Here is a 24,850-nt window from a genome sequence, read left to right on the forward strand (position 1 = left end):
ACACACACACACACACACACACACACACACACACACACACACACACTCACATATGTATACAGGCATGACCAGTGAGGGAAGTTGTTTTGCTTATCCATATTTATTACAAGAGCTACATTTTTCTCTTATTTTCCAATTAGAGATGTAGGGAAAGTTGGGGGAGAGAAAGAAGGATTTTGGTTAATTGAAATGATAATGAATATTATGTAAAAAAAAAAAAAGAAATGCAAATTAACTTTGGTAGTATTGCTATTGAGCAGCCATGAATACTACATATTAATTACCTCAACTATTTAAATAATTATTTGGCTAAAGGGCACCCTATGATTGAATATACCCAAGTATTTGTTGTGTTTTAGTAGATTAAAACCCAAATAGTTTATACATTTTATAGTTGCCTAGAATGGAACTTCCCTTTCTATTTCTACCGCTTGGATTTTGTTAGTACTATATAAAGAAATGCTACTGATTTCTGTAGGTTTATTTTGTAGCCTGAAGCTACTGTCCCAATTAGTACCTCTGATTCTGCACTATTTTTCTAACTAAAACATCATGTCATGAGCAAAGAGATACGTTTATCTCCTCTTCACTATCTTTATACCTTTTCTTTAGATGAATCAATATTTTAAGGACTAAACTCTATAATTTTTTTAAAATTTATTTATTCTTGTATTATTTCTTATGTTATTCAAGTTTTTTGATTTTTTGTTTCTGAAAGACCTATAATCCTTAAGTTACAGGCATCTTGCTTTGATATCAATATGTTTTGCTTGTATGGGTATAATTTTTTTAAACATCACTGCTTTTTGCTTTTCTTCCAGAATGGAAATGTGTGAAGTGAAGTGAAGGATAATCATTCATTCTTTCATTTGTTTCTTCAGGGAAATTAATCACTATGGATTAAAGGTTTTCTAATATGCTAATTACATATGTTGGGTAGGCCATAAATTCTGCTTTCAGAGTTCTTATTTCTCATATTTGGTAACATCATGTTGTCTTTCCATGCTCTCCTAGAAATCCACAGGGTCATCTGTCTCATGGATGTTGCTTCCTTTTCCTTTGTTTTTTAAAAATATTTACTCGGAGATATTTGGACTCATTTAGCTGTCCTAGAAGTGATCTTCCCTTCTATTTTTAATATCTTCCTTGCTGATTTGTCTACTTGTTCTCAATGCTCTTAATTGATTTTCTACCTCCTGAGATGTTTAGTAATTTTAGTCTTTTTTCCTTATATTCTCTTATATCTCATTTTCTGACTTCTTCCCCTCTGATGGCGAATGCTCAAGGGTTGGATTTCAAAGCTATTTCAGCTTCTTCCCACACTGGGGAATTCACTTCTCATTGGCTTCAGCCCCAAATGACTTCTGGGTTGGAGGTGAGAGGGAATTCACCCTACCCTGGTGGAACTCAACCCTCTCATCCCTCACCCCTTACTCCCAATATATGCTGGCACTCTGCTCCAGGTCCCTTTGTATTTAATTTTCTGGCTACGTACTGCTTCAGCATTACAGGGATGGCAGTCCCAGGCAGAGTAAGCTTCAATTTTTCTATACCTCTAGCATGGGTGTCAGGGGGAGAGTGCTGAAGAGAGAAGAATTTAGTTTTTGATGCTTGTTTAACAGAATGGTGGGGTGAGAAAATTGCTAGGTGGATCCCAGAGCACTAGCCCATAGCTCCGACAGAGTATGTGGGCTGGTGGGTGAGAGGAGTGTTAAGTGAAGACTATAATGAAATAGTTTTCTCTGCTGCTAACTACTCAAATTTTTACCTTTTTAAGGCTCGTGGTATGAAGACAGCTGCAATTAATATACTTCTTGGGGAATTTTGAGAATTCAGAGATCTTAGGAAGTCTAGTTCTCCATTTTGTTTACCATGTGACTGGAACCCCCTTATATGTCTTTTAAAATTCTGATTGAGTTCCCTGCATAAAGTCTCTATGATTTAGAAATTTCTCTCTCCCTTTTGTCTTTCTTATGGGAACAATTTCTGTTGGTATCAACAGAATTATATTGTTTACAGCATTCCATCCCTCTTGTACCAACTTAACCATACATAATCTCAAGCTATGAAATCGTACATATACTTTCTCTTAACTGTTTAAAATAGTTTCTTCCCAAATCTTGCTTCAGAGCCAGACTATGCCCAGAAATTCTTCTCCTTGATACTCATGAATCTAAGATGTCATGGTTACGTCTTTCTCTTACTTCTATTTCAACAACCAGTTCCTCCTACTGGTTAAAATCAGGTCAAGGATACCAGTTTCCCTCCACCCTTCCTACATTGTGTGGTCCAGTCAGATGGCCTTTCTGGCTGTTCCTCACACACAACATCCCATTTCTCATTTCTGTCTTTGCAACAGCTATTCCCCATGCCTACAGTGTAATTCCTCCTCATCTCTACCTTTTAGAATCCCCTGTTTGCTTGAAAACTTAGTTCAAACACTCTCTTCCTCCCTTTCCCCTTCCCATGATCCCCTTAGCTACTAGTGCACCCCATTACCTTGTACATACTTATATAGGTACATGTAGCTTTCACTGATAGAATGTAAGCTCCTTGGAGGACTGTTTCATTTTTTGTGTCCTCAGTGTTTCTTCCACAAAGTTCTACTCTGATACTTCCTCATGGTGTGGAGGATTCTACCAGGGTTCTGGGTTCTCAAGGCTATGGCAGGTTCTACAATGTTAGAAAAACTTCAGTGATAGCCCTGGCAAAAGACCAAGTCTATTTCCCAAGCTAACTACAGAGAGAGACATCACCAGTGCAACGGCCAGCAGGTAATGAATTTGTTTTTGGCCACAGCATACAAGCCATGAAATAAATTTTAAAAAATTTAAATGCCCTCAGATCTGTTCATCCTCATTTTGCTTCTATAGTGATGGTGCCATATTGGCAAGAAAGAAGACAAGACAGTGGGTGCTAAGAATCATGATTTTTAGGCCATCAATAGACTTTAACTTGACTAATAGTTCTCTAAACGTGAGATCTTCATACAATTACCACGGAGTAGACATATTGCTAAAGAATCTGAATCAATCTTGACATTCTTGCTATAATAAAAACCAAAAGAAAGAAAGAAGTTTCAGCTAAATGAAAAGATGGCTAACTAATCAGAAAGACAAAGAAAACAGTTAGTGGAATGGGTTTTATTGTACCACCAAAGATAAGAATATTTGTTCATCATCTGTTACAATACCAACAAACCAAATAAGATAACACATGTACAGTGCTTTGTAAACTTTAAAGAGCTCTACAAATACTTGCTATTATTATCATTATTCACCAAAAACAACAACAAAAAAAAACTCCACAATAACAACTGCAGCTTATACACCAAAATCAGCTTCCATGGTTTAAGAGGTAGAGAAAAATTTATGAAGTACTTGATAAGACCCTCCAAACTAAATCAATAAACACTCTGATATTTGGTAACTTCAATGGGAAAAGTAGAAAAGGTAAAGAAGGGAAGAAGTATATGGGAAAGCATGGTTCAGAAAGAAGAAAGCAGAGTCCAAAGTCTTGCAGATTACACAGAAGCTCCATGCCTCTTCAGCACAAAAACTTTCTTAAAGAAAAGAATTGATAGGTGTTATCAAATAACATCATAAATAACAAATATATGTATAAATATTTACCAAACAGAAAAAGACTTGTTTTTGATATGAAAGTTATCCCTGAGTAAGCAATCTAAATTAACTCAGGTTGTTCTCAATACATATACTTGTTGAATATCCTGTTATGCTAAGTAAACTTCCTTTTGCTAATTGTTGAATAATTTCAACATATTTCATTTTGTTCTAATATTGAACCTAAAGCACCAAAGGGCTAGCCTGAGTCAAGGCACATCCCAGAATACGCGTCAATACAAAATCTTTGTGAAAGTCATCTATACACGAACTGAAAGCATCCTTGATGATGCAATTTGTAGGGAACAAGCAGGCTTCTACAGACAAGATTCATCAATGGCTCATAATTTCACCATTTCACAATGAAGTTAAATATATAAAGAACAAAAGATTCCATTGGTCATTACTCAAGTCTCTGATTTGGTAGAACAAGATGCCTCCCTACAAGTGCTTTTACAATTAAGTATGTACTATCCAGACATCAGAATCATTCAAAATTGCTTGAAAAATATATCTGAAATAACCCTGCTCAACAATCCTCTGGATAATAAACAACAAATGAGGCATGAAACAGGGAGATGTGTGTTTGCCAAAGGTATTTGCCACTGTAATGGATAAGATCCAGTGGAAAGTCCAAGTTGAAGAGGAATTACCTGTAGATGGTGAGGTCCTCCAGATGTTCCTGTTTGTGGATGACACTGTGCTGATTACATCAAGCCCCGGGACACTGCAGAGCCTCCTGGAAGAGATCTGTAATCACTCAAAGGAGTTTGGACTATCTATCCACACAGGAAAGATCAGATAGATGAAGAACATCCATTGTACAAAATATACATGCATTTAGAGAGACAATCTATAAAGAGTTTATCCATCCGATGTATATCTGGGTAAGACAGTACAGATGGGCAATGAGGTGGGCCCAGAGTTGAATAGGTGAAGAGCATGCTAAATTGACTTGAGGAAATTGCAAAGCTCATTGATTTCAAAGCTTATCATGATGGCAAAGGCATATCTTTTAATACTAATATCTTACCAGCATTGCTATATGGCAGCAAGACATGGAATTACAAAGAATTAAAAATGAGTAGCACACCGAAGGCAATGGATAACATACATAGTGGGAGTATTTAAGCTATTAACAGCTAACTGGGAAGGAATTCTGAATAACGGAGTAAAAGATATCAAGGAATTACATGATAGGAAGAGAAAATGGGCTGGCCACATGACAAGGGCAAGGGATGACAGGTTAGATAGTTACAGTGGTCCAATGGTAGATTGTGATATTAGGAGAAACCAAGGAAGGCTTCCAGCATGTTGGTTGGGCCACTATGACAAACTTATGGAAGCACATGAATAAGAATCACACAGGATGGACGCACATGAATGAGTTGCAAGCTGAATCACTAGAGAAAACTTCTCAATCTATGAGAGTGTAGACCCATTTGAGTAATTGTATATTGTCCCAAATGCCTAATAGGCACTTAAGAAATGCTCAGTGATTGAAGTTTAAAATTTCTTCAGCTGTTTTTTAGTATAGAGCAGGAGTTCTTATCATTTTTGGCATCATGGACCCCTCTGGCAATCTGATTTAGCCATACTGACCTGATTACTGTTTCACAAATACACTTTATCTCCTAACTCCATACATTTTTACCTGTTTTCCCCCATACCTGGAACACTCTCCTCATTTCCACTTCCTGGCTTTCAATTCCCATGATGCTACAGTGCCTTCCTTCTGAGTGTTTATCTCCAATTTATTCTGTAAATACCTTGTTTATACATAGTTGTTTTCTTGAGGGTTGGGAAGGGTTTTTATTATTGTTTTGTTTTTCATTTCTTTATAAGCCGGCGCTTATGTCCCTGGTACATAACAGGTGCTTTTTGATTTGAACTGGTGAAGGCTATGGACTCTTTCTCAGAGCTTTTTTAAATGCATAAAACAAAATATATAGATTGAAAAGAAAGACAAGATTATTAAAATACAGTTATCAAAATATTTTAAAAATCAAGTTCATACACCAGATGTAGAGAAACTGTCAAACTCTAATATAAAAACCCAAAAGACTATCACTCATAGATTTTGAAGATTGAAACAATGTCATTCATTAATGTCACTTGTGAATGTCACTTGTGTTTTTAGCCTTTCAATTAAAAGTACTTTAATATGCAGTATGCTTTAAGCTTTTTTAAAGAAATATACAATAATTCTTTACTTATCTGGAATCATTAGGAAATGAGGTCATAGGATATAGTAAAAGTTAAGAGTGACACCCTGAAGAACTCATTGGTCATGACCACCTCGTTTTATAGATGAAGACACTGAAGTCCAGAGAGAATAGGTGACTTAAAGGTCACATAGGGAATAAACAGAAAAGCTGTTTTCCACTGAACAGAAATACTTAAAAAATTTCACTTAAGCACTAATACATTAATCATTTTGAACTTCTAACTTTTTCTTAAATCTCTGCTATAGCCCAGTGATGCTCTTTCATAGAATAGCAAGGTATGAAGGCTGTTTGGCCCAGGTTGTTGTTGTTGTTGTTGTTGTTGTTGTTGTTTTAAAATTGTTCTGCTTACCAATTATTTCTATGTGCTTACAGCCACCTTGATTTCCTTCACCACCTAGCTTTGACAATAAGATACCAGACACTGTGCTTTTTAAGGAACCAAAACATATAAAGGCTACATATCAAAGCTCAAGTACTTTAGATATAGGAGAGCTTTAACTAAATAAAATCTATTTTCACCCTGGCAAATTTCTGTCTTGGTTATCTAGTTTCCTAGTCTTCAAAAATTTCAAAGTATCAAATTATATTAAGGAGGGGTGGGTGGGCAACAGACTTTAGAAATAAAAAGGTATCTCTGATGTCATCTAATCCAAACCATTTTTATACTTGTGGAATTTGAGTCCTTGAAGTATTTATTAATTCATCTAACGTCACCCAAATAGGGAGTGGCAGGGTTGAGATTTCAATCATGGCCCTCTAACTGCAAATTTCACACTCTTTCCATTTCTTCAAACTGCCTCCAAAAGATTAAAGCAGGGAAAACAGAAGAGGAGGGCTCATTAAATCTCTAACTTTCTAGCTACCTGAGACCAGGAGTGAGAGAAAAGTGTGGGGTTATCAACCTGTTATACCAGGTCTTAGAAGTATGGTACTTCATGCCCCATTGTGGAGCAAACATGTTTACAGAATGGGGGATAAGTGTTCTGACACTGGGGCACTGGGTTCTGGTTCCCCAAGGTGGGGTGGAGGGAAGAGGAGAGAGCAGTGTGGCCAGGAGCTCAGGCACCATGAACAGCTTCAGCAAGGAAGATCACAAATCAGAGGGTAACAAAAAGGTGGAATGAAGAATCTAACTTTGTAAATAAATTAAGTATAATACCAAATGAACTGGAAACACTTGGTACATTTACACTTACACTTTTACTGTAAATTTAGGAAGAATTCCATTTTCAGTTCAGTTCAATGAAGATTTATTAAGCACTTACTATATATAAAGCATTATGTGGCCAAGAGTAGTATATTCTAATGTTTCAGCATACATATAGAAAGACTTTCTGATAAGACTGGACTGAAAGATAGAGTCAAGAACTCTTCCATGGCTGTGGCAGACTATGATGCAGATTATCTCACTAAATAATTTCTTCTGGAAATATGGAATGTCATAGGTAATAGTAATAATGAGCTAGCTAACAGCTAATATTGCACTTTAAGGTTTGCAAAGCTCTTTACAAATATTACATCACTTCATCTCCACAACAAGCCTGGGAGGTAGGTGCTATTATTATCTTCATTTTATAAATGAAAAAACTGAGGATAAAAGTTAAGTGACTTGCCCACGGTCACATAGTGTGTGTCTGAGGCAGTATTTTAACTCAGGTCTTTTTGGCTCCAGGTACAGTACTCTATCCATTAAGCCAGATGTTCTTTATGTTGGGATCTAGCAGTGGACACCAGGGAAGCAGTAGGCAGAGTGACGTACGTCCCTGCATAAAGCCTGCCCAGGACCCAGAAGTCCCTCCTTTCTCACCAGTTTTGTAGTTCACTGTAGTCAGCCAACATATTCTTCTAAATCCATTTGAAATGAGTTTTCAAGCCTGGTACATTGACTGCACATTCACAGATGGATCTTTTGGTTCACTAAGGATAAAAAATTTCAAATGTGACACTGCTATGGATCTCAGTTGGATTAGATGACTCTCCAAGTCCCTTTCCAACTTTAAGATTGTATGAACCTATATGAAGGCCTTTTTTTTTTTTTTTTTTTTTTTTGCTGAAGCTATGAGCTGTACCCCTAACTACCTACCTTCTACAACATATTTCTTGGCTGAATAGGAGACATCTCTTTTTGGTGACTTTGTCTTCAGGCTTTAGGGAAAATGGTAGTCCACAGTTCAAAAACATAAAAATAGTGGGTGAATGATAGCCACCATTCAGGATAAACCTAGTTAAGGAGTAGAAAATATGTGGATTCCAAAGATCACACAGCATTGTTAGTCCTCCAAGAATGACCATGACAACTCTTCTACACCAGTGACCCATGCAATCAAGTACAATTTATTTTCCCTTTTGGGGAAAAGACTGATAAAATGATAAGTTTAGTAATTTATACATGGTTTGATGTTTTAAAGGTCAGATTCCTCCCATCTAATCATCTGTCAAATGTATATTCTTTTTTTCTTCCCTAAGTTTTATCTTGAAAAATATACTTGTAAAAGACTAATCTGGATATTTAGGTGGGGGCAGGGGAAGCTTGTATTTTTAAAAACAAACAGCAAACAATTTATACTGACAGTTAAATTTTAAAAAATCAATGGTTTTAATTCAAAATGTAAGCATGTACAGGAATTTACAGAATAAAACAAAATTTACAAACAACAATAGCTAGTCAAATGCATTCAGGGTCGTGTTCTATTTCAAGTATCAGGTAGATTTAAGAAGAGGATTTGTTGTCTTTACCAATAATCCTAGAAAATTCCAATCATTTTACTTATGCACCTCATTCCAACTCAGACCTTTCTTGTATTTCAAAGTAGCTCAAAAGAAACATTCCAAACGTTCATATGGATTACCTCTGCCAGACTTGGTAGAGCCTTCCAAGCTCATGCTAGTTTGATCAGCCACAGCTGGATACATCATACATTGACCCCAACACAGCGATATCACTTTGGTCTTCTTCAATTACAAAGGACAATAACCAAGTAAAAGGAGAAAAATGGGTAGTTCACATCTCTATGTAATAACCTATAAAAAGTTCAAAATAAAATACTCAAGCTGATACATCATAGCTTTTTTTTTATTAGAACTTATGAAGTCTTTGATATCACATAACTATATTGAAAATTCCCTCATTTTACAAGGCTGAATTACAGTATAGATTACCATTGACAACAACTTCCACACATAGCCCTGGGCCACCAACCATTAAATTTATAAGATATTTATGGAAAGAATCAACACAATTATTATCTGAAGACAATGTAACATGATATTGTGACAAGTAACATTCTTACTTGCTTGAGTCACTCATCTAGTAGGTTCAAGTTCCAAGGAACCATAGTCAAGGATCACAGCTTCTATAATGAACAAGAGGAGAACTTGGAATACAATACTCTAAAAAAGCAAAAGATAGAGACCCTGCAAAGTATAATACTAAAGGGGAAATAAAATAGATCTGTAATGTATGAAAGCATATCAAATAACTCTCTTTTAGTTCAACTGAAAATATTAGGAATTTTTTTTCTAGTCTAAAAATTTTATAGACTTTTTCTTTTAGGGAAGTGTGTAGAAGATTTAAGACAAAAAGGCCTTCCTCTGGAAAAATGGATTAGGGTGAAAACTAAATTTAACTCTTATCTCATTAAAATCAAGTCAAGTAGGCCTAGGACATAGTTGTTGGCATGTTATCTCCTTGACAGCAGGAACTGGTTTTTACCCATCTTTGTATCTACAGGGCTTAGCATGATGCCTGGTACTGAGACGCACTTAATAAATGTTTATTAATTTGACTACTATCTTTTCTTTTCTTTACCCCTTAATCTTTTTCTTCCTAGAATACTATCTCATAGAACCCAGAAGTACAATCTGGACATTAATAATGTGATTCTTCAAAGGTTTCTCCATTTAAAACCACATAAGTGCTCAATAAATTCTTATTAACTCGACAGACCAAAGTACTTTGTAAAATATGGCATTTTTAGTCAAGAACCCAATCGATCTCAGAGAAGGGATAAGTTGGGGAAACTGGGAATGTTTAATCTGAAGAGAGAAATTCAATTAAATCAACAAGTACTGGTTATCTGCTGTGTAGTGACCACTCTGCTACGCACAGAGGGTACAAAGATACAATCCATGCCTTCCCAGCAAAACATAATCCATGCCTTTATGATTTTCAGTCTTTCTCGGCTATGTCCAACTCTTCTGACCCCATTTGGAGTTTTCTTGGAAGAGATACTGGAGTGGTTTGCCATTTCCTTCTCCAGCTCATTTTACAGATGAAGAACTGAGGCAAATAGGGTCAAGGGACTTGCCCAGGGTCATATAGCTAGTAAGTGTCTGAGGCCAGATTTTAATGGAGGAACATGAGTCTTCCTGACTCCAGGCTTGACACTCTATCCACTGCACCACCAAGATCCTTGCTTTATGATAGTCACCAATATTTGAAGGGCTAAACCACAGAAGAGGGATCAAACTTGTCCTGCTTGGTCCCAAAGAAAGATCTAGAAGCAACGTACAGAAATGACAGAGAAGCACATTTCATCCAATATAAGGGAAAACTTCCTATGTTAAAGGTGTCAAAAATGGAACGAATGAGTTCCGACCAATGAAGGTCTCCAAGTAGAGTTGGATGACTCTTTGATATCCAAGGAGGGCCTTTAGCTAAGTTATTTGTCTTCCTCAAATCTCAAATACCATTGTGTCTGGACCTCTACTAAGCATCTGACATAACTTGTATTATACCTTTCATTCTTTTAAATCTTTCATTAAAGCCTTTGAGAGAAGGGATCATATATTTTTATATCCCCAGGACTTAAGATAATGCATTGCATACAAGAAGCATTTTTTTTTTGTTGAACTGAAAATACTGAAGAAAAAAACTCAAAGGTCCCTTCAAACTTTGCCATTCTATGATTTAATAAGCCTCATCACCTACATAGGACAATTATACCAAAACAACTTGTAGATTTGGAGAAAATTTCAAAGATTTTATATGAAGTCCCCCACAAAAGAAATCTTTTTTGGTTGGCAGTTCTTTTTCACTCAACTGAATCCTTAGAGCAACTGTCATAATAATAACATAAATTTCTAGTTTATGTGCATATGTCAGTAATATTGTATTTTTATTAAAAAAAAATAGGTAACCGTTAAAAAGAAACTGTTCTTCTCCTACTTCTGTGGGCTTTTCTACTGCCAACATGGCAGGGGAATGGAGATTATGATGTTTAGCCTGGAGAGAATTCAGCCAACAAGTAGTAGGAGATCTAGACATGAAAGGCCACGGAAGTATCATGAAAATTTTATGGGGAAAAAACAGTCAACAGTGTCAAGTGTAATTAGAGAAGTCAAAAAGGAAAGAGGTCTACAAAAAGGCCACTAGAGATATAGACACTAAAAAAACACTGGAACTTTGGAGAGAACAGTTTCAACTGAGTGTTAAGCTCAAAAGCCTGACTGCAAAAGGCTGAGGATTGAGAGAAAGAAAAGGAAGGAGCTTGCCGGATTCCTTCAGTTCCCAGGTTAAATGCCACCTTTCTACAGGAAGCCTTTCCCAATCTCTCTTAATGCCCTTCCTCTGTGGATTATTTCCTATTTATCCTGTACACAGCTCATTTGTACACAGATGTTCACATGTCTCTCCAATTAGACTGGGAAAGGCTCAAAGGCAGGGACTGTCTTTTTCCTTTCTTTGTATCCCCAGCACTTAGCACAGTGCCTAGCACATAGTACGTACTTAATAAATGTTTACTGACTGAATGAAGTAGAATTGATGAGTATATAGAACTTTTCCTGGGAATTTGACTAAAGGGAAGAAAGACAGGCAAGTTAAGTGGTGCAGTGAATAAAGCACAGGTATATATTATTCTTCTATTAGATTCTAAGTTTCGTAAAAGGCAGACACCATACAAACCTTTGTACAAGCTTAGTGTTCTTCATACAGTAAGCACTTAATAAATATTTGTCATAAAAGTGATTTTACATGGATACTTGTTCAAAAGAACAAGTGTGGTATAGTAAAAACAGTCTTGATTAAGAGTCAGGAGAACTGGGTCTGAATAAGCTAGCGCCAGGGGTGGGGATCCTGCATCCTGGAGGCTACATGTGGCCTACTATGTTTTTGGGTGCAGCTTTTTGACTGAGTCCAAGTTTTGCAGAACAAATCCTTTTATTAAGGGGATTTGTTCTGGGAAGTTTAGATTCAGTCAAAGAGCCGCACTTGAGGACCTACAGGGCCACATGTAGCCTCGAAGACGCAGGTTCCCCAACCATAATAGCAAATCATTTTATAATCACTGATTCTAGTAAGGTTAATTTGTTAAAAATAATTACAAAACATCTCTTATTTGAAAGGACAACATAATGTGCTTCATACACATACAAAATGCTTCATTCAGGTAAAAATTAATATATTAGTCAAAATATTAAAGCTAGCGTATTTTAATCAAATTGCTATCCTCACTTTATAAAGTTATAGGTTATTGTAGCTAATTATATATGAATACTATTCCTAAAATCATAAATCTAAAGATTTAAGATTAAGGGGAAAATTGAAAAAATATCAAATTTATATTGAAGGATCCTTTTCCAAGTGCTTTTAGACCAAATCTATATTTAAGTTAGCCTGCCAAAGAATTTCCAAAAAGAAAACATTTAAATTACAGCCCCAGATTGTTACCAGCTCTTCCAAGCTCACCTATACAGCCCCAAATTAGACTAGTAACACTAAATTATAAATAGCAGAAAGAAAATGTTCAGTTCACATATAAAAATTGACCATGACAATTTTGGAACACAGGAAAAGTATAACAGAGAAAAGTTTCAAGAGCTTCTTTCATCTGGTTGGCTTATTTTAGGCCATGGTTACACAGTTAAGGTTATTTTCACGATTGTTTTGCCTTAAGCTCCAAGGAGTTCACATAGAATCAATTATTGTTTGCTTCATGCCAGGCACCAAGATACTAAGCAAAAACAAAAACAGTCTTTTGCTCTTAAGGAGCTTGCATTCTAAAAAAGATAACAGGTACATTTATAGGTATATACAAGATACCAACAGAAACAAAGTTAGCTCAGGCATAAAATTCCAAAATTAGTTTCCTTTGCAATTCAAAAATATTTACTGTACATTTATTCCAGACACTGCACATTCTCATTCAACGATAATAATAACAGTAGTTGCTATAATGGTACTTACAATTTAAGAGGGATCAGATTAGAGGGGGTCACAGATTTAGAACTGGAAGGAAACTTAGAAATCTTCTAGGCAAATCTCTTTTCTTTACAGATGAGCTAACCGAGATTGAAAGTAACTGAGCAACATGTCCAAAGTCAGGAAGGTTATTTTACATGTGAATCCGGGCCTTTTGACTCAACGTCAAGTGTTCTTATCAACAAAACACACAGCCATCAAGTATATAAATGACTATGATATATATGACTATGATGTTATTTTTATTATATTAGCTTGGTCTACCCATAAGCAACTGATGTTTTTCCAATTATTCAGATCAGACTTTATTTGTGTGAAAAGTGTTTTGTAATTGTATTCATACAGTTCCTGGGTTTGTTTTGGTAGGTATACTCCTAAATATTTTATAATGTCTACAGTAATTTTAAATGGAATTTCTCTTTCTATGTCTTGCTGTTGGGCTTTGTTGCTAATATATAGAAATGCCAATGATTTACGTTGGTTTATTTTATAGCCTGCAACTTTGCTAAAGTTGTTTATTATGTCAAATAGTTTTTTACTTGATTCTCTAGGATTCTCTAAGTATATCATCATATCATCTGCAAAGAGTGATAGCTTTGTTTCTTCTTTGCCTATTTTAATACCTTCAATTTCTTTTTCTTCTTTTACTGCTAAAGCTAACATTTCCAGTATGATATTGAACAACAGTGGCGATAATGGACATCTTTGTTTCACCCCCAAAATTATTGGAAATGCTTCTAGCTTGTCCCCATTACATATGATGCTTACTGAAGGTTTTAGGTAGATGCTACTTACTATTTTAAGGAAGACTCCATTTATTCCTATGCTCTCTAGTGTTTTTAATAGGAATGGGTGTTATATTTTGTCAAAAGCTTTTTCTGCATCTATTGAGATGATCATGAGGTTTCTGTTAGTTTTGTTGTTGATATGATTAATTATGCTGATAGTTTTCCTAATATTGAATCAGCCCTGCATTCCTGGTATAAATCCTACCTGGTCATAGTGTGTTATTCTTGTGATAAGTTGCTGTAATCTATTTGCTAATATTTTATTTTAAAATTTTGCATCTATATTCATTAGAGAAATTGGTCTATAATTTTCTTTCTCTGTTTTGACTCTTTCCCATTTGGGTATCAGCACTATATTTGTATCATAAAAAGAATTTGGTAAGACTCTTTCTTCACCTATTTTCCCAAATAGTCCATATAGTTTTGGAATAAATTGTTCTTTAAATGTTTGATAAAATTCGCTTGTAAATCCATCTGGCCCTGGAGAATTTTTTCCTAGGGAGTTCATCAATGGCTTGTTCAATTTCTTTTTCTGAGATGGGGTTGTTTAAGTATTTTACTTCCTCTTCTGTTAATCTGGGCAATTTATATTTTTGTAAATATTAATCCATTTCCCTAAGATTGTCAAATTTATTGGCATACAGTTGGGCAAAATAGTTCTTAGTTATTGTTTTAATTTCTTCTTCCTTGGTGGTGGATTCACCCTTTTTATTTTTGATACTGGTAATTTGGTTTTCTTCTTTCTTTCTTTTTTTTAATTAAATTAACCAAAGGTTTATCTATTTTATTAGTTTTTTCATAAAACCAGCTCTCAGTTTTATTTATCAGTTCAACAATTTTCTTAATTTCAATTTTATTGATCTATCCTCTGGTTTTCAATATTTCTAATTTGGTGTTTAATTGCGGATTTTTAATTTGCTCTTTTTCTAGTTTTTTTTTTAGTTGCATAACCAATTCATTGATCTCCTCTTTCTCTATTTTATTCATGTAAGCATTTAGAGATATAAAACTTCCCCTAAGAACTGCTTTCACTGCATCCCTTAAGTTTTGATATGTTGCCTCATTATTGTCATTGTCTTGAATGAAGTCACTGATTATTTCTATGATTTGTTGTTTCGTGGATCAGTGGAATAGGTTAGGTATGCAAGACATAGTAGTCAATGACTACAGTTACTTATTATTTGATAAACCCAAAGACCCCAGCTTCTTGGATAAGAACTCACTATTTGACAAAAACTGCTGGGAAAACTAGAAAGGAGTATGGCAGAAACTAGGCATAGACCAAAATCTCATACCACACGCCAAAATAAAGTCAAAATGGGTTCATGATTTAGATATAAAGGCTGATACTATAAGCAAACTGGGAGAGCAAGGAATAGCTTACCCATCAGAAAATCACATAAGATCATATGAAAGGGTATAAGATGTAAAAAGACTGAAAAGGGGAATTGAGGGAGAAGAGATAATCAAATGATGGAAGGTTCTGAATTACAAATAGGATTTTAGATTTGATTCAGGGAGCCCTGAACTTTATTGGAGAGGAAAATGACATGGTCAGATTTGCCCTTTAGAAAGATCATTTTGACAGCTGAATAGAAGATGGACTATAGTGTGAAAAGACTTGTGGCAAGCAGACCAACCAACCAGCAAGGTGTTGCAATAGTCCAGGCATGAGGGGATGAAGGCCCATAGGAGGGTGGTGGTAATGTTGGAAGAGAGAAGGAGGAGCTTGCAAGAAATGTTGCAAAAGTAACAACAAATTAAGACATAGGAGGTTAAAAAAATGTGAGGAATCAAGGATGACCCCAAGGTTACTGGACTGGGAACTGGAGGAATGGTGGCACCCTCAATAATAACAGGGAAGTCTGGAAGTGGGGAGTTTCGGGGGGAAACGATAATAATTTCAGTTTTGAACATGTTGAGTTTAAGATGTCTACTGGCTATCCAAAAACATGTCTAACAGGCAGTCATAGGAGATAGAAGGGCAGAAGAGAGTTTAAAGCTAGATAAGTAGATTTAAAAATCATCAGCATAGAAATGATAATTGAATCCATGGAACCTGATAAGATCACCAAGTATAGAGATAGAGGGAGAAAAGAAGGGAACCCAAGACAGGAGGAGTACTTGGCATGACCTTGATGAAAATCCAGCAAAGGAAATGAAAAAGGGAGTAGAAAGATAGGTAGGAGGAGAAACCTAGAGAGAAGAGAATATCAAGATGAGAATGATTCATAATGTTAAAGGCTCCAGAGGTCAAGCAGGATGAGAACTGAGAAAAAGTCATTGGATTCAGCAATTAAGAGATCACTAGTAGCTTTGGAAAAAAGCAATTTCAGTTGAATCATGAGATCAGAAGCCAGACTTCAGAGTTAAAAAGAAAGTTTAAAAGTTGATGGTTAAAAAGAAATCAAGAGTAAAAAATTTGAGTACACTTATTGTAAACAGCTATCTCAAGGATTTTAGCCACAAAAGGAACGAGAGGTATGGGACAACACCAAGTGATGATAGATGGATCAAGTAAAGGTTTTTGGGCATGTTGTAGGCACTAGGGAAACAGTGGGAAAACACTGAAGATCAGTAAGATAGTAGGAATAATAAATAGAGGGGACAATCTGCAGGAGAAGAAAGGATGAAATGGGATCACCTGTACATGTAGAGGGATTAGACTTGGCAAGAAGAAGGGCCATATCTTCATGTGAGACAGGGAAGTGGGAAAGAAAAAAATTTAAGATATAAGTAATTGTTTATGGAACTGACACTCTAGAGAGTACAGGGTGGGTTGCTTTAGAATGGGACAATTGAGGTTGGGAGGGAGGGAAGGGGGTGAGAGAGGGAAGGAATGAGGGGAATGAGAATAAGGGAATGAGCAGTAGGGATTATAAATATGAGAAGCCTAAAGGAAAGAATTAAAAAGACAATAAACAGCTTAGTATAGTACTTAACTTCCTGAAAATTAAAATGAACCAAACAGAAATTAGTTAATGAAACAATAAGAAATACTAAAACAAATCAAAAGGCTGAAAAAATAGAAGAAAATACAAAGTATTTCCTAAGAATCATCAGACTACCTGTAATCTATGAAAAAAGACAAGCCTGGTTACTATGTTTCAAGAAAGCCTAAAAATGACCAGACATAGTCGAATCAGAGCTTAAAGTGAAAACTGAAAGAAAAAAATTCCCCAGATACCTTCCTAAAGAAACCCCAAAACAAAAATCCCCAGGAACATAGTCAAAATCCAGAACTCTTGAGTTAAAGATAAAATACTTCACAAGCAGCCAGAAGGAAAGAGTTCAACTATCAAAGAATCAGTCAGGATCACACAAAACTTATTACTGGCAGCCACAACTATAAAGAAGACAGTTTGTAATACGATATTCCAAAAAGAAAAAGTTATACAACCTTACAACTAAGAATAATTTACCTTGCAAACGTGAGTATACCCTATAGGAGAAAAAAGGAACTTTTAATGAAAAACAGCAACTCTAAGCATTCTTGATTAAAATGCAAACAAAGCAATTAAGAGAAACATACTAAGGTAACTAATCAACAGGAGCAACTAGAGGAAACTACTCAACGACGAAGCATTTAAATTATAATGGGGTGGGGGTGGGGATCAGAAAAAAGTAGACCAGTAAAACCCAAAGGTTGTCAAGGACAAAGTGGGGCTCAGGGGAAGAGTTACATAAGACAAAGGGACTAAAGGTGTTTTTTTTTTCTTTTAAAGATCTTAAGAAAAGGTAGGGCAAAAGAATAAACTAGGGAATAAAGAGGGAGGAACTCACTATTTCACATAATTGAGATATCTAAAAGACTATATGAAAAGAGTAAAGGGTATGGGAAGCAAACACAAACATCACACACATGCTCTTTCATCTGAACCAGACAAAGGATGGTTACTTACACACACACACACACACACACACACACACACACACACTCATACACACACGTGTACATTTGGTACAGAAATAAACTAGAGAAACAGGTGGAGCAGGGAGGGAGTCACGAGAGATTAGTCATAAGCAAAACAAGTTTCATCTTTGGAGGGTGGATCATAAAAGAAGAATTTAAAGGAAAGGAAGCTTAAAAACAGGTGATTATTGTCTGGCTGAGGTGAAGAGAGGAAGGGCATTGGAGTGGATGCAGATTGTTTTAATTTCAGATCACTAGGGATCAGCATATTCCTTCTCTTTCACCACCTTCTTTGAAAAGAAGGGGACAGGTCAAAGAATGAAAAATGAGTAAGAGGATATGATGAAGGAAAATACATGATTAACAATCATAACAATAAATACAAATGGGATGAACTCATTCCCCAAAAAAACAAAAAAGATAGAATACATTAGAAAACAACAATACCAGAAGCACGTCTGAAACAAAGATTCACATGCTGTTAAAATGACAAAATTCATTATGGAGCAAAATTTATTATGCCTCTGTTGAACTCAAAAAAGCAAGGACAGCAATCATGACTTCGAACAAGGCAAGACTAAAACACAGACATGTTAAAAGTGATAGGGACAAACCACATCATGCTTAAAGACAACAAATTATTCTTAATATTGAAGTTGACTTGGGAATAGGACGCAGAGCATTGAGTTCTCTATATCTAACTAGTGACAATAGATCTAAGAGGGATGATGGCAGTGGCAGAGTTTTGGTGTATGGAGGCAAGAGGGTGTTAGGCACCAAATGTATACATACATAATGTATACATACTTTCAAGCCAAAGACTGATGGGTTGCCAGCAATGACATGGTAGAAACTGAAGAATCTAATACCAATGTGATCATTATAATAACCAATTCCTTCACCAAGCAAGCTAATGAAGTGATAGATGATGTCAAGAAATTTTGGAATGATCAGAAGGGGGACACAATTCTTTGGAATGGGTAGGAAGTAATGCCAAAGCTAAATCTATCTATAAAAACTGATGTGCAAATAGAATATATGGACCTCAACCATTTCTATCCACTTTGTGACCAAAATACCCAAAAGATTGCCTTCTGATCTTGACTGGAGTTAAGTGTACTTCAGATGGAATTTCAGAGAGTTTTTTTTTTACTTCTAGTAGCTTCTTGGCTTGTCCCTCATGGCTATAATATGGAAAAGGGAGTCATCCACCACCTCTAGTTGAGAAAAATAGCAGCATGCTTCCAGTTTCCACTGTAATTGCTATGCTTGTGGTTACCCTGGATAAATCAATTCTTGCTACCAGCTTCAGCTCCGGTACTCCATTAGAATTCCTTGTTGAAACTTTTCACAATTGGGAATTCCTTGTTGAAACTTTTCACAATTGGATTAGTCAGTCAAGAGTCAACAAACATTTATTGAACATTACCTATGTGCCAGGCATTATACTAGGTACTAAGGATACAAATACAAGCAAAAAGGACAGTCCTTGCCTTCAAAGAGGTTACATTCTCATTGGGGAAGATAATACATAATAGAGAGCTGAAATGGAGCAGAGGGAGAGGGGTAGGAGAAGGTACCCAAGAGACAGGGTGGCAAATTCTGGAGAGCCATAACTAGGAGGGGAAAAATAGATGATTAGCCTGGGGTCCTTTCTAAAAATGGAGGTTCTGAAAAACAAAAAATAAAAATAAAAAATTTAGGGGGCAGCTAGGTGGTGCAGTGGATAGAGCACTGGCCCTGGAGTCAGAAGGACCTGAGTTCAAATCCGGCCTCAGACACTTAACACTTACTAGCTGTGTGACCCTAGGCAAATCACTTAACTCCATTGCCTAGCAAAAAACAAAGCAACAAAAAAAAGTAGATAAAAATGGAGGTTCTGGAAGTAATTCACCAATGGGAAGAAAGGCGCCACAGAGGCAGAAAGATGTTCCAGAGCAAGGCGGCCACAAGGGTTAAGAGAAGTTCCAAAGCGAGAATATAACTGAGGTATGGTAGACTGAAAGATGTCTGGATTAGGACACTACTTCAAAATGGAGTTTCTGAAAAGAATACAGCAAAGGGAGAAAGGGGCCTCAGGGCAAAATAATGTTCCAGATAAGAACGCCACAGAGAAAGTAATGTTCCAGGGAATAGTGGGATCACAGGAAATCCATATAGCATCAATGAGAGGGAAAAACTGAGCTAACTTTGGCTTACACCATCTGTAGAGGGCAACATCATTCTCTCAGTCCCTCAGGCTCACTACCTAGAAGTCATCCTGGACTCCTCATCATCTCCCACCCCACTACATCCAATCTCTTGCCAAGGACTGTCAATTTCACCCTTGTGCCACCTTTCAAAAATATTCCCTTCTCTCCTCTGACAGCCACCACTCTAGTTCAAGCCAATAATCTGCTGATGGGTGTGCCTGCTTCAAGTCTTTCCCCACTCCAATCCATCCTTCCATTCAACACCTAAAGCGATTTTCCTAAAGCACAGGTTTGAACCCCTCCTCAATAAACTCCAGTGGTCCCCTATTGCCTCTAGGATCACATAAAAAACGGTTTGTTTGGCATTCAAACCCTTCAGAACCTAGCCTTTTCCTAGCTTTCCAATCATCTTATACTTTACTCCCCAACATTATATGCTACGACCCAGTGATACTGGTCTCCTGGACATTCCATGAACAAAACACTCCATCTCTTGGCTCTGGGCATTTTCTCAGGCTGTCTCTAAAGCCTGAAATGCTCTCTCTCCACCACTCTGATTAGTGACCTCCCTGGCTTCCTTTAAGACCAACTAAAATCCTATCTTCTTCACCCTCCCCAATCCTCTTAATTGTAGTGCCTTTCCTCTATTAATTACTGCCTGTTTTTCCTATATGTAGCTTGCTCTGTAGACATTTGTCTGCATGTTGTCTCCCCCATTAGACTTAGACCTCTTTAAGGGCAAGAATTGCCTTTTACCTCTTTTTGTATCCCCAACACTCAGCACAGTGCCTGGCACATAAAAGATGCTTAATAATCAATAAATAAATATTGATTGGGCCTCAGTTTCCAGTTAATCCAATGAGAAGACTAGACTACATGATCTCTAAGCTCTCCTTTAGATCTGATATTCTATGATTATATGAAATATACAGTATCATTAAAAGACACACAAATGTCTATCAACTTTGAAATGCCATCCATTGTTTTGTGAAATAAAAATTATTTAAATTTGAATTTTTCATTTTAATAGGCTGGGCTTAAAATTAGGTCTGTCCCTTAGATGCTTAGGTTCAATACTGGAATGAAATGGAAATCAGGTCATTTACTAGTTAACAAAAGGAGTTTTACATAACCACAGCAGAGGAGGGACATTCGACAGAGATATTCAGTAAGAATACCACAGGGATTCAACAGAGTACAGATTCCCAGTATTAGTCATGCTATCAGTTCATGCTCAAAAGACTCAAAAAGAAAGAGCCAGATCTCTCCATAGTCTTTTGTACTCACAAAAACAGGAAGTCAAATCAACAACCTGAGTCAATCTCCTGAGCATGACGAGAGGCGGAGGAAAAAGGCTTATTAAAAAAGCTTGCCCAGCCTAAATGGCAAGGTACTATGAAATATTGCTCCTATCATACCAAGGCATCAGTAACATCATTTAATTAACAACTCAACAAAAAAGTACTTTAAGATGCTTATTACAATGCTGCTAATAGGTACGTAATACCTATTCTGAATATATCATCCTTCATATCCAAAGGATACTATTGCATTAAAAAATTGCTTTTCCTTTTTTTTAACTATATTTTTGTTGTGGTTGTTCAGTCATTTCAGTCATGTCCAACTTTTCATGACCCCATTTGGGGTGTTCTTGGCTAAGATACTAGAACAGTTTGCCATTTCTTTCTCCTACTCATCTTACAGATAAGGAAATGAAGGCAAATAGTGTTAAGTTACTTGCCCAGGGTCACACAGCTATAAGTGTCTGAGATCACATTTGAACTCAGGTCTTCCTGTCTTCAGGCCCAGCACTTTAACCACTGAGCCACCTAGCTTCCCCATTTACATATTACAAAAAGCTATAAATTCAATAACAGTAGCTAAAAGAGAAAATGTTCATAATTACCTCTAAAAGAGATAATGCAATTAAAATATAATAGTGAACAATCTCCCAAAATAAAACCTTAGTACTTCAGTATTCATTGCTATTCTATCATCTTCTGAAATAATGCTAAAGCAAAGATAGCAACAAATACAGTCATTTATCCAACAACTGTGTGCAGAACACTATACTAAGTGTTAGGGAAAATATAAAGATTTGTATAAGACTCTAGATTCCCTACATTCAGAGAGTTTATCATCTAATAGGAGAATAATATGGAGATCAAGTAATAATGACTATGATAGTTAAAGCAAATTAGAAAGTTACAAAATAAAGCAAAATCTTCGTAAAAGTAGTTACCTGGAAGATGAGGAAAAACTTCATGAAGGAGATGGCATTTGTGTTGGGGTTCAAAGGATGAATAAAATATCAGCAGGAAAATATGAAAAGGGAGAACATTGTAGGCATAGAGCATGAGTAATAATAGAAAAGCAAAGGACACGTTCATGAAGGAGAAAGGAGTCCAGTACTGCTGAAGTGTAGATTGGATGAAGAGGATATAAAAGGTTGAAAAGATTGAGTGGCCCTAAATATTGGAGGGGAGACAAGTCATACAACCAGAACTATTCATAAAAATAATTATTCTGGCAGAGTATGAAAGGTAGATCAGACAAAGAAAAAACAGCGGAAGTCTTTTTTAAAGAGGCTATTACAATATTCAACACAAGTATTAGGGTAGAGTAAAGGGATGGGAATGAGCATTTATAAAGCAACAACTACATGCCTGGCATTGTGCTAAGGCACTTTACAAAAACCTTATTTGATCCTTACAACAACCTTATGAGATGGGTGCTATCGTTATCCATTTTACAGTTGTGGAAACTGAGGCAAACAGAGGTTAAGTGACTTGCCCAGAATCACACAGCTAGTATCTGAGGCCCAATTTGAACTCAGGTTTTCCAGACTCCAGTATGAAGGCAGTAAGAATCAGCTAAGAATCACACGTTCTAAATGATGCAAAGGGAGAAAAAGGAAGTTGGATAAAACTTTTTGATGTGTATGTTTGTATGTTGTACTAAAAAGTGATCATCAAAATTGCCAGATTTGAAGAGAAAAAAGAATGAGACAATGACAAATGAACCTATAACAGCCCCAACTAAAACCCTATTCTATAACCTTTCAAAAAGTATGGTTAGGTACCTCTCAGGAGAATTAACATCTTGATCAGAGAATTCTCAACATAGAAACCACACAGGGAAGTTTCTAGAATGAGAATTTACTTTTTTCAAACATTAGAAGCTATGAAAGTCTTTGTCATATTTTAACCAAACCCTGTTAAGACCCATAAATGCTATCTTTACATTCTCCTTCCTATTTCTACCTTTCCAGTCGAAGTGAGTAAGGTTTGTCTTGTGTGAGGTAGCTGAATACTTTGCTAACTCATTTGGGAAAGAGAAAGCAAAAACAAGCACAAAAAATCCACCACTACATACACCGCTAGGATCATAGATTTAAAGTTGGAAAGGAAATTTAGATATTATCTAATTCAACCCTCTTATTTTACAGATGAGGAAACTAAAGCCCAGAGAAGTTGTGACTCGAACAAGATTACAGAACCCAAGTCCTCTTATTCCAAGTCTAGTGGTTCAAATAAAGATCTGTGGAAAAACATGAAGGAGTTTCATCTTCTTGCTTCTCTTAAGAAAAGTCTAGAAAACATGGTCTATGATGAGAAAATGAAGGACTTAAGGCTTGGCCTGGAACAAGAAAGATCCCAAGATAACGAATTTAAAGCACAAAGGGACTACAGAAATCATCTTGCTCAACTCCTTCCTTTATGGATGACCAAACTGAATGCCAGACATAGTAAGTGATTCACCTCAGGCAGCATCAGAGGAGTGATTTGAATACTGGTACTCCAATTACAGAGCTCAAATTCTTTATATTGATTCCACAAATTTCTGTGAGATTTTATAAACCCATAGTAAAATGTCATCAAATTGAGTGACCAAAAAAACAACTGTGCTATATATGACTTCAGCAATGAAAAGAAATTTCCATTTATCCAAAATAGCTGAGCAACAGGGTACTCTGATTAGAAGACTGAATCAATATTCTAATACAATAAAATTAATCCCTTCAGTTTCCCAGGATTGTTATAATATCATGTATAAAAGTTAAATATAATAACCACAGAAAACATAGACATTTCAGTTGAATGTACACAGACACATGTAAGCACCTAGCTTTCTAAGAAAATAAATCCCTGATATTTAACCTCTCTTCAATAAAAATACAATACAGAAAAACAAAATCCACTTACTTAGATTCCAAATAAGTAGATTATTAGATCTTTACTGATCCATCTATGTTAACAGGTAAAAAAAACCAAAACATCACTATGGCACTGAATATTCACTCAAAGAATTTAATGAGGTATTAAAAATACTGGTCTAATTAGCCTTCAGGAATGGTCACATTCCTCTAAAGTAGGAGTTCTTGGATTTTGAGTGTGTGTGTGTGTTACATTCCTTTTTCTGTTTAAGCTTATGGATGGATCCCTCCTCAGAATGCTTTTAAATTAATAAAACAAAATACACAGGATTACTAAGGAAACCAATTATACCAAAATAAAGTTATCAAAATACTAAAAATGTATACAGATCCCAAGTTAAGAACTTCTGTTCTAAGGAAACAAACATATAGCAGCATAGGATTTGGCTTAGACACAAAACGAAAATTTTGTTTAGGCTTGGTATCATTTGGAACACAGGCCTCATTCCAAATAATCCAAGACTAAACTTATTTGCAAGTTACCTCTTTTCAGCTATAGCTTTAATAGTACTGACTTAAGTACTATACTTAACTTAAAATGTCACCTTGATGGGTAGTGTATAAATATTTCCAACACTGCAACCCTGGCCTTTACCCCGTGTGCTACAGGCTCTTGACCCAATCAAACATTTCCAGAGAGGCAAATACATGTCAGCTTGCAATCAATAGGTGCCCTATTAAAAATTTAA

At 36.0% G+C, this 24,850-nt stretch overlaps 1 protein-coding gene across 7 annotated transcripts in view; it reads right to left on the minus strand.

Annotated features, from left to right (window-relative positions):
- Positions 1–24,850, minus strand: part of YAF2 (YY1 associated factor 2) — a 79,446-nt gene that overhangs the window by 51,968 nt on the left and 2,628 nt on the right. The window contains exons 1-4 of one of the 7 annotated variants that reach the window (XM_027861046.1): positions 8,701–8,799; positions 7,935–8,072; positions 7,659–7,768; positions 4,277–4,362 (exon numbers count right to left, since the gene is read on the minus strand). The exons of 2 other annotated variants lie outside the window; for them this stretch is intronic. In XM_027861046.1, the coding sequence (XP_027716847.1) occupies positions 4,277–4,362; positions 7,659–7,690 (118 nt within the window). In that variant the 5' untranslated portion in view covers positions 7,691–7,768; positions 7,935–8,072; positions 8,701–8,799. Of the gene's footprint in view, positions 1–4,276; positions 4,363–7,658; positions 7,889–7,934; positions 8,073–8,700; positions 8,800–24,850 lie in introns of those variants that run through there. 4 more of the 7 variants (XM_027861047.1, XM_027861045.1, XM_027861044.1 and 1 more) reach the window with 4 other exon arrangements.

The sequence above is a fragment of the Vombatus ursinus genome, unplaced genomic scaffold, assembly GCF_900497805.2.
Source record: "Vombatus ursinus unplaced genomic scaffold, bare-nosed wombat genome assembly UNPS02014403.1, whole genome shotgun sequence".
NCBI classification, from domain to species: Eukaryota; Metazoa; Chordata; class Mammalia; order Diprotodontia; family Vombatidae; genus Vombatus; species Vombatus ursinus.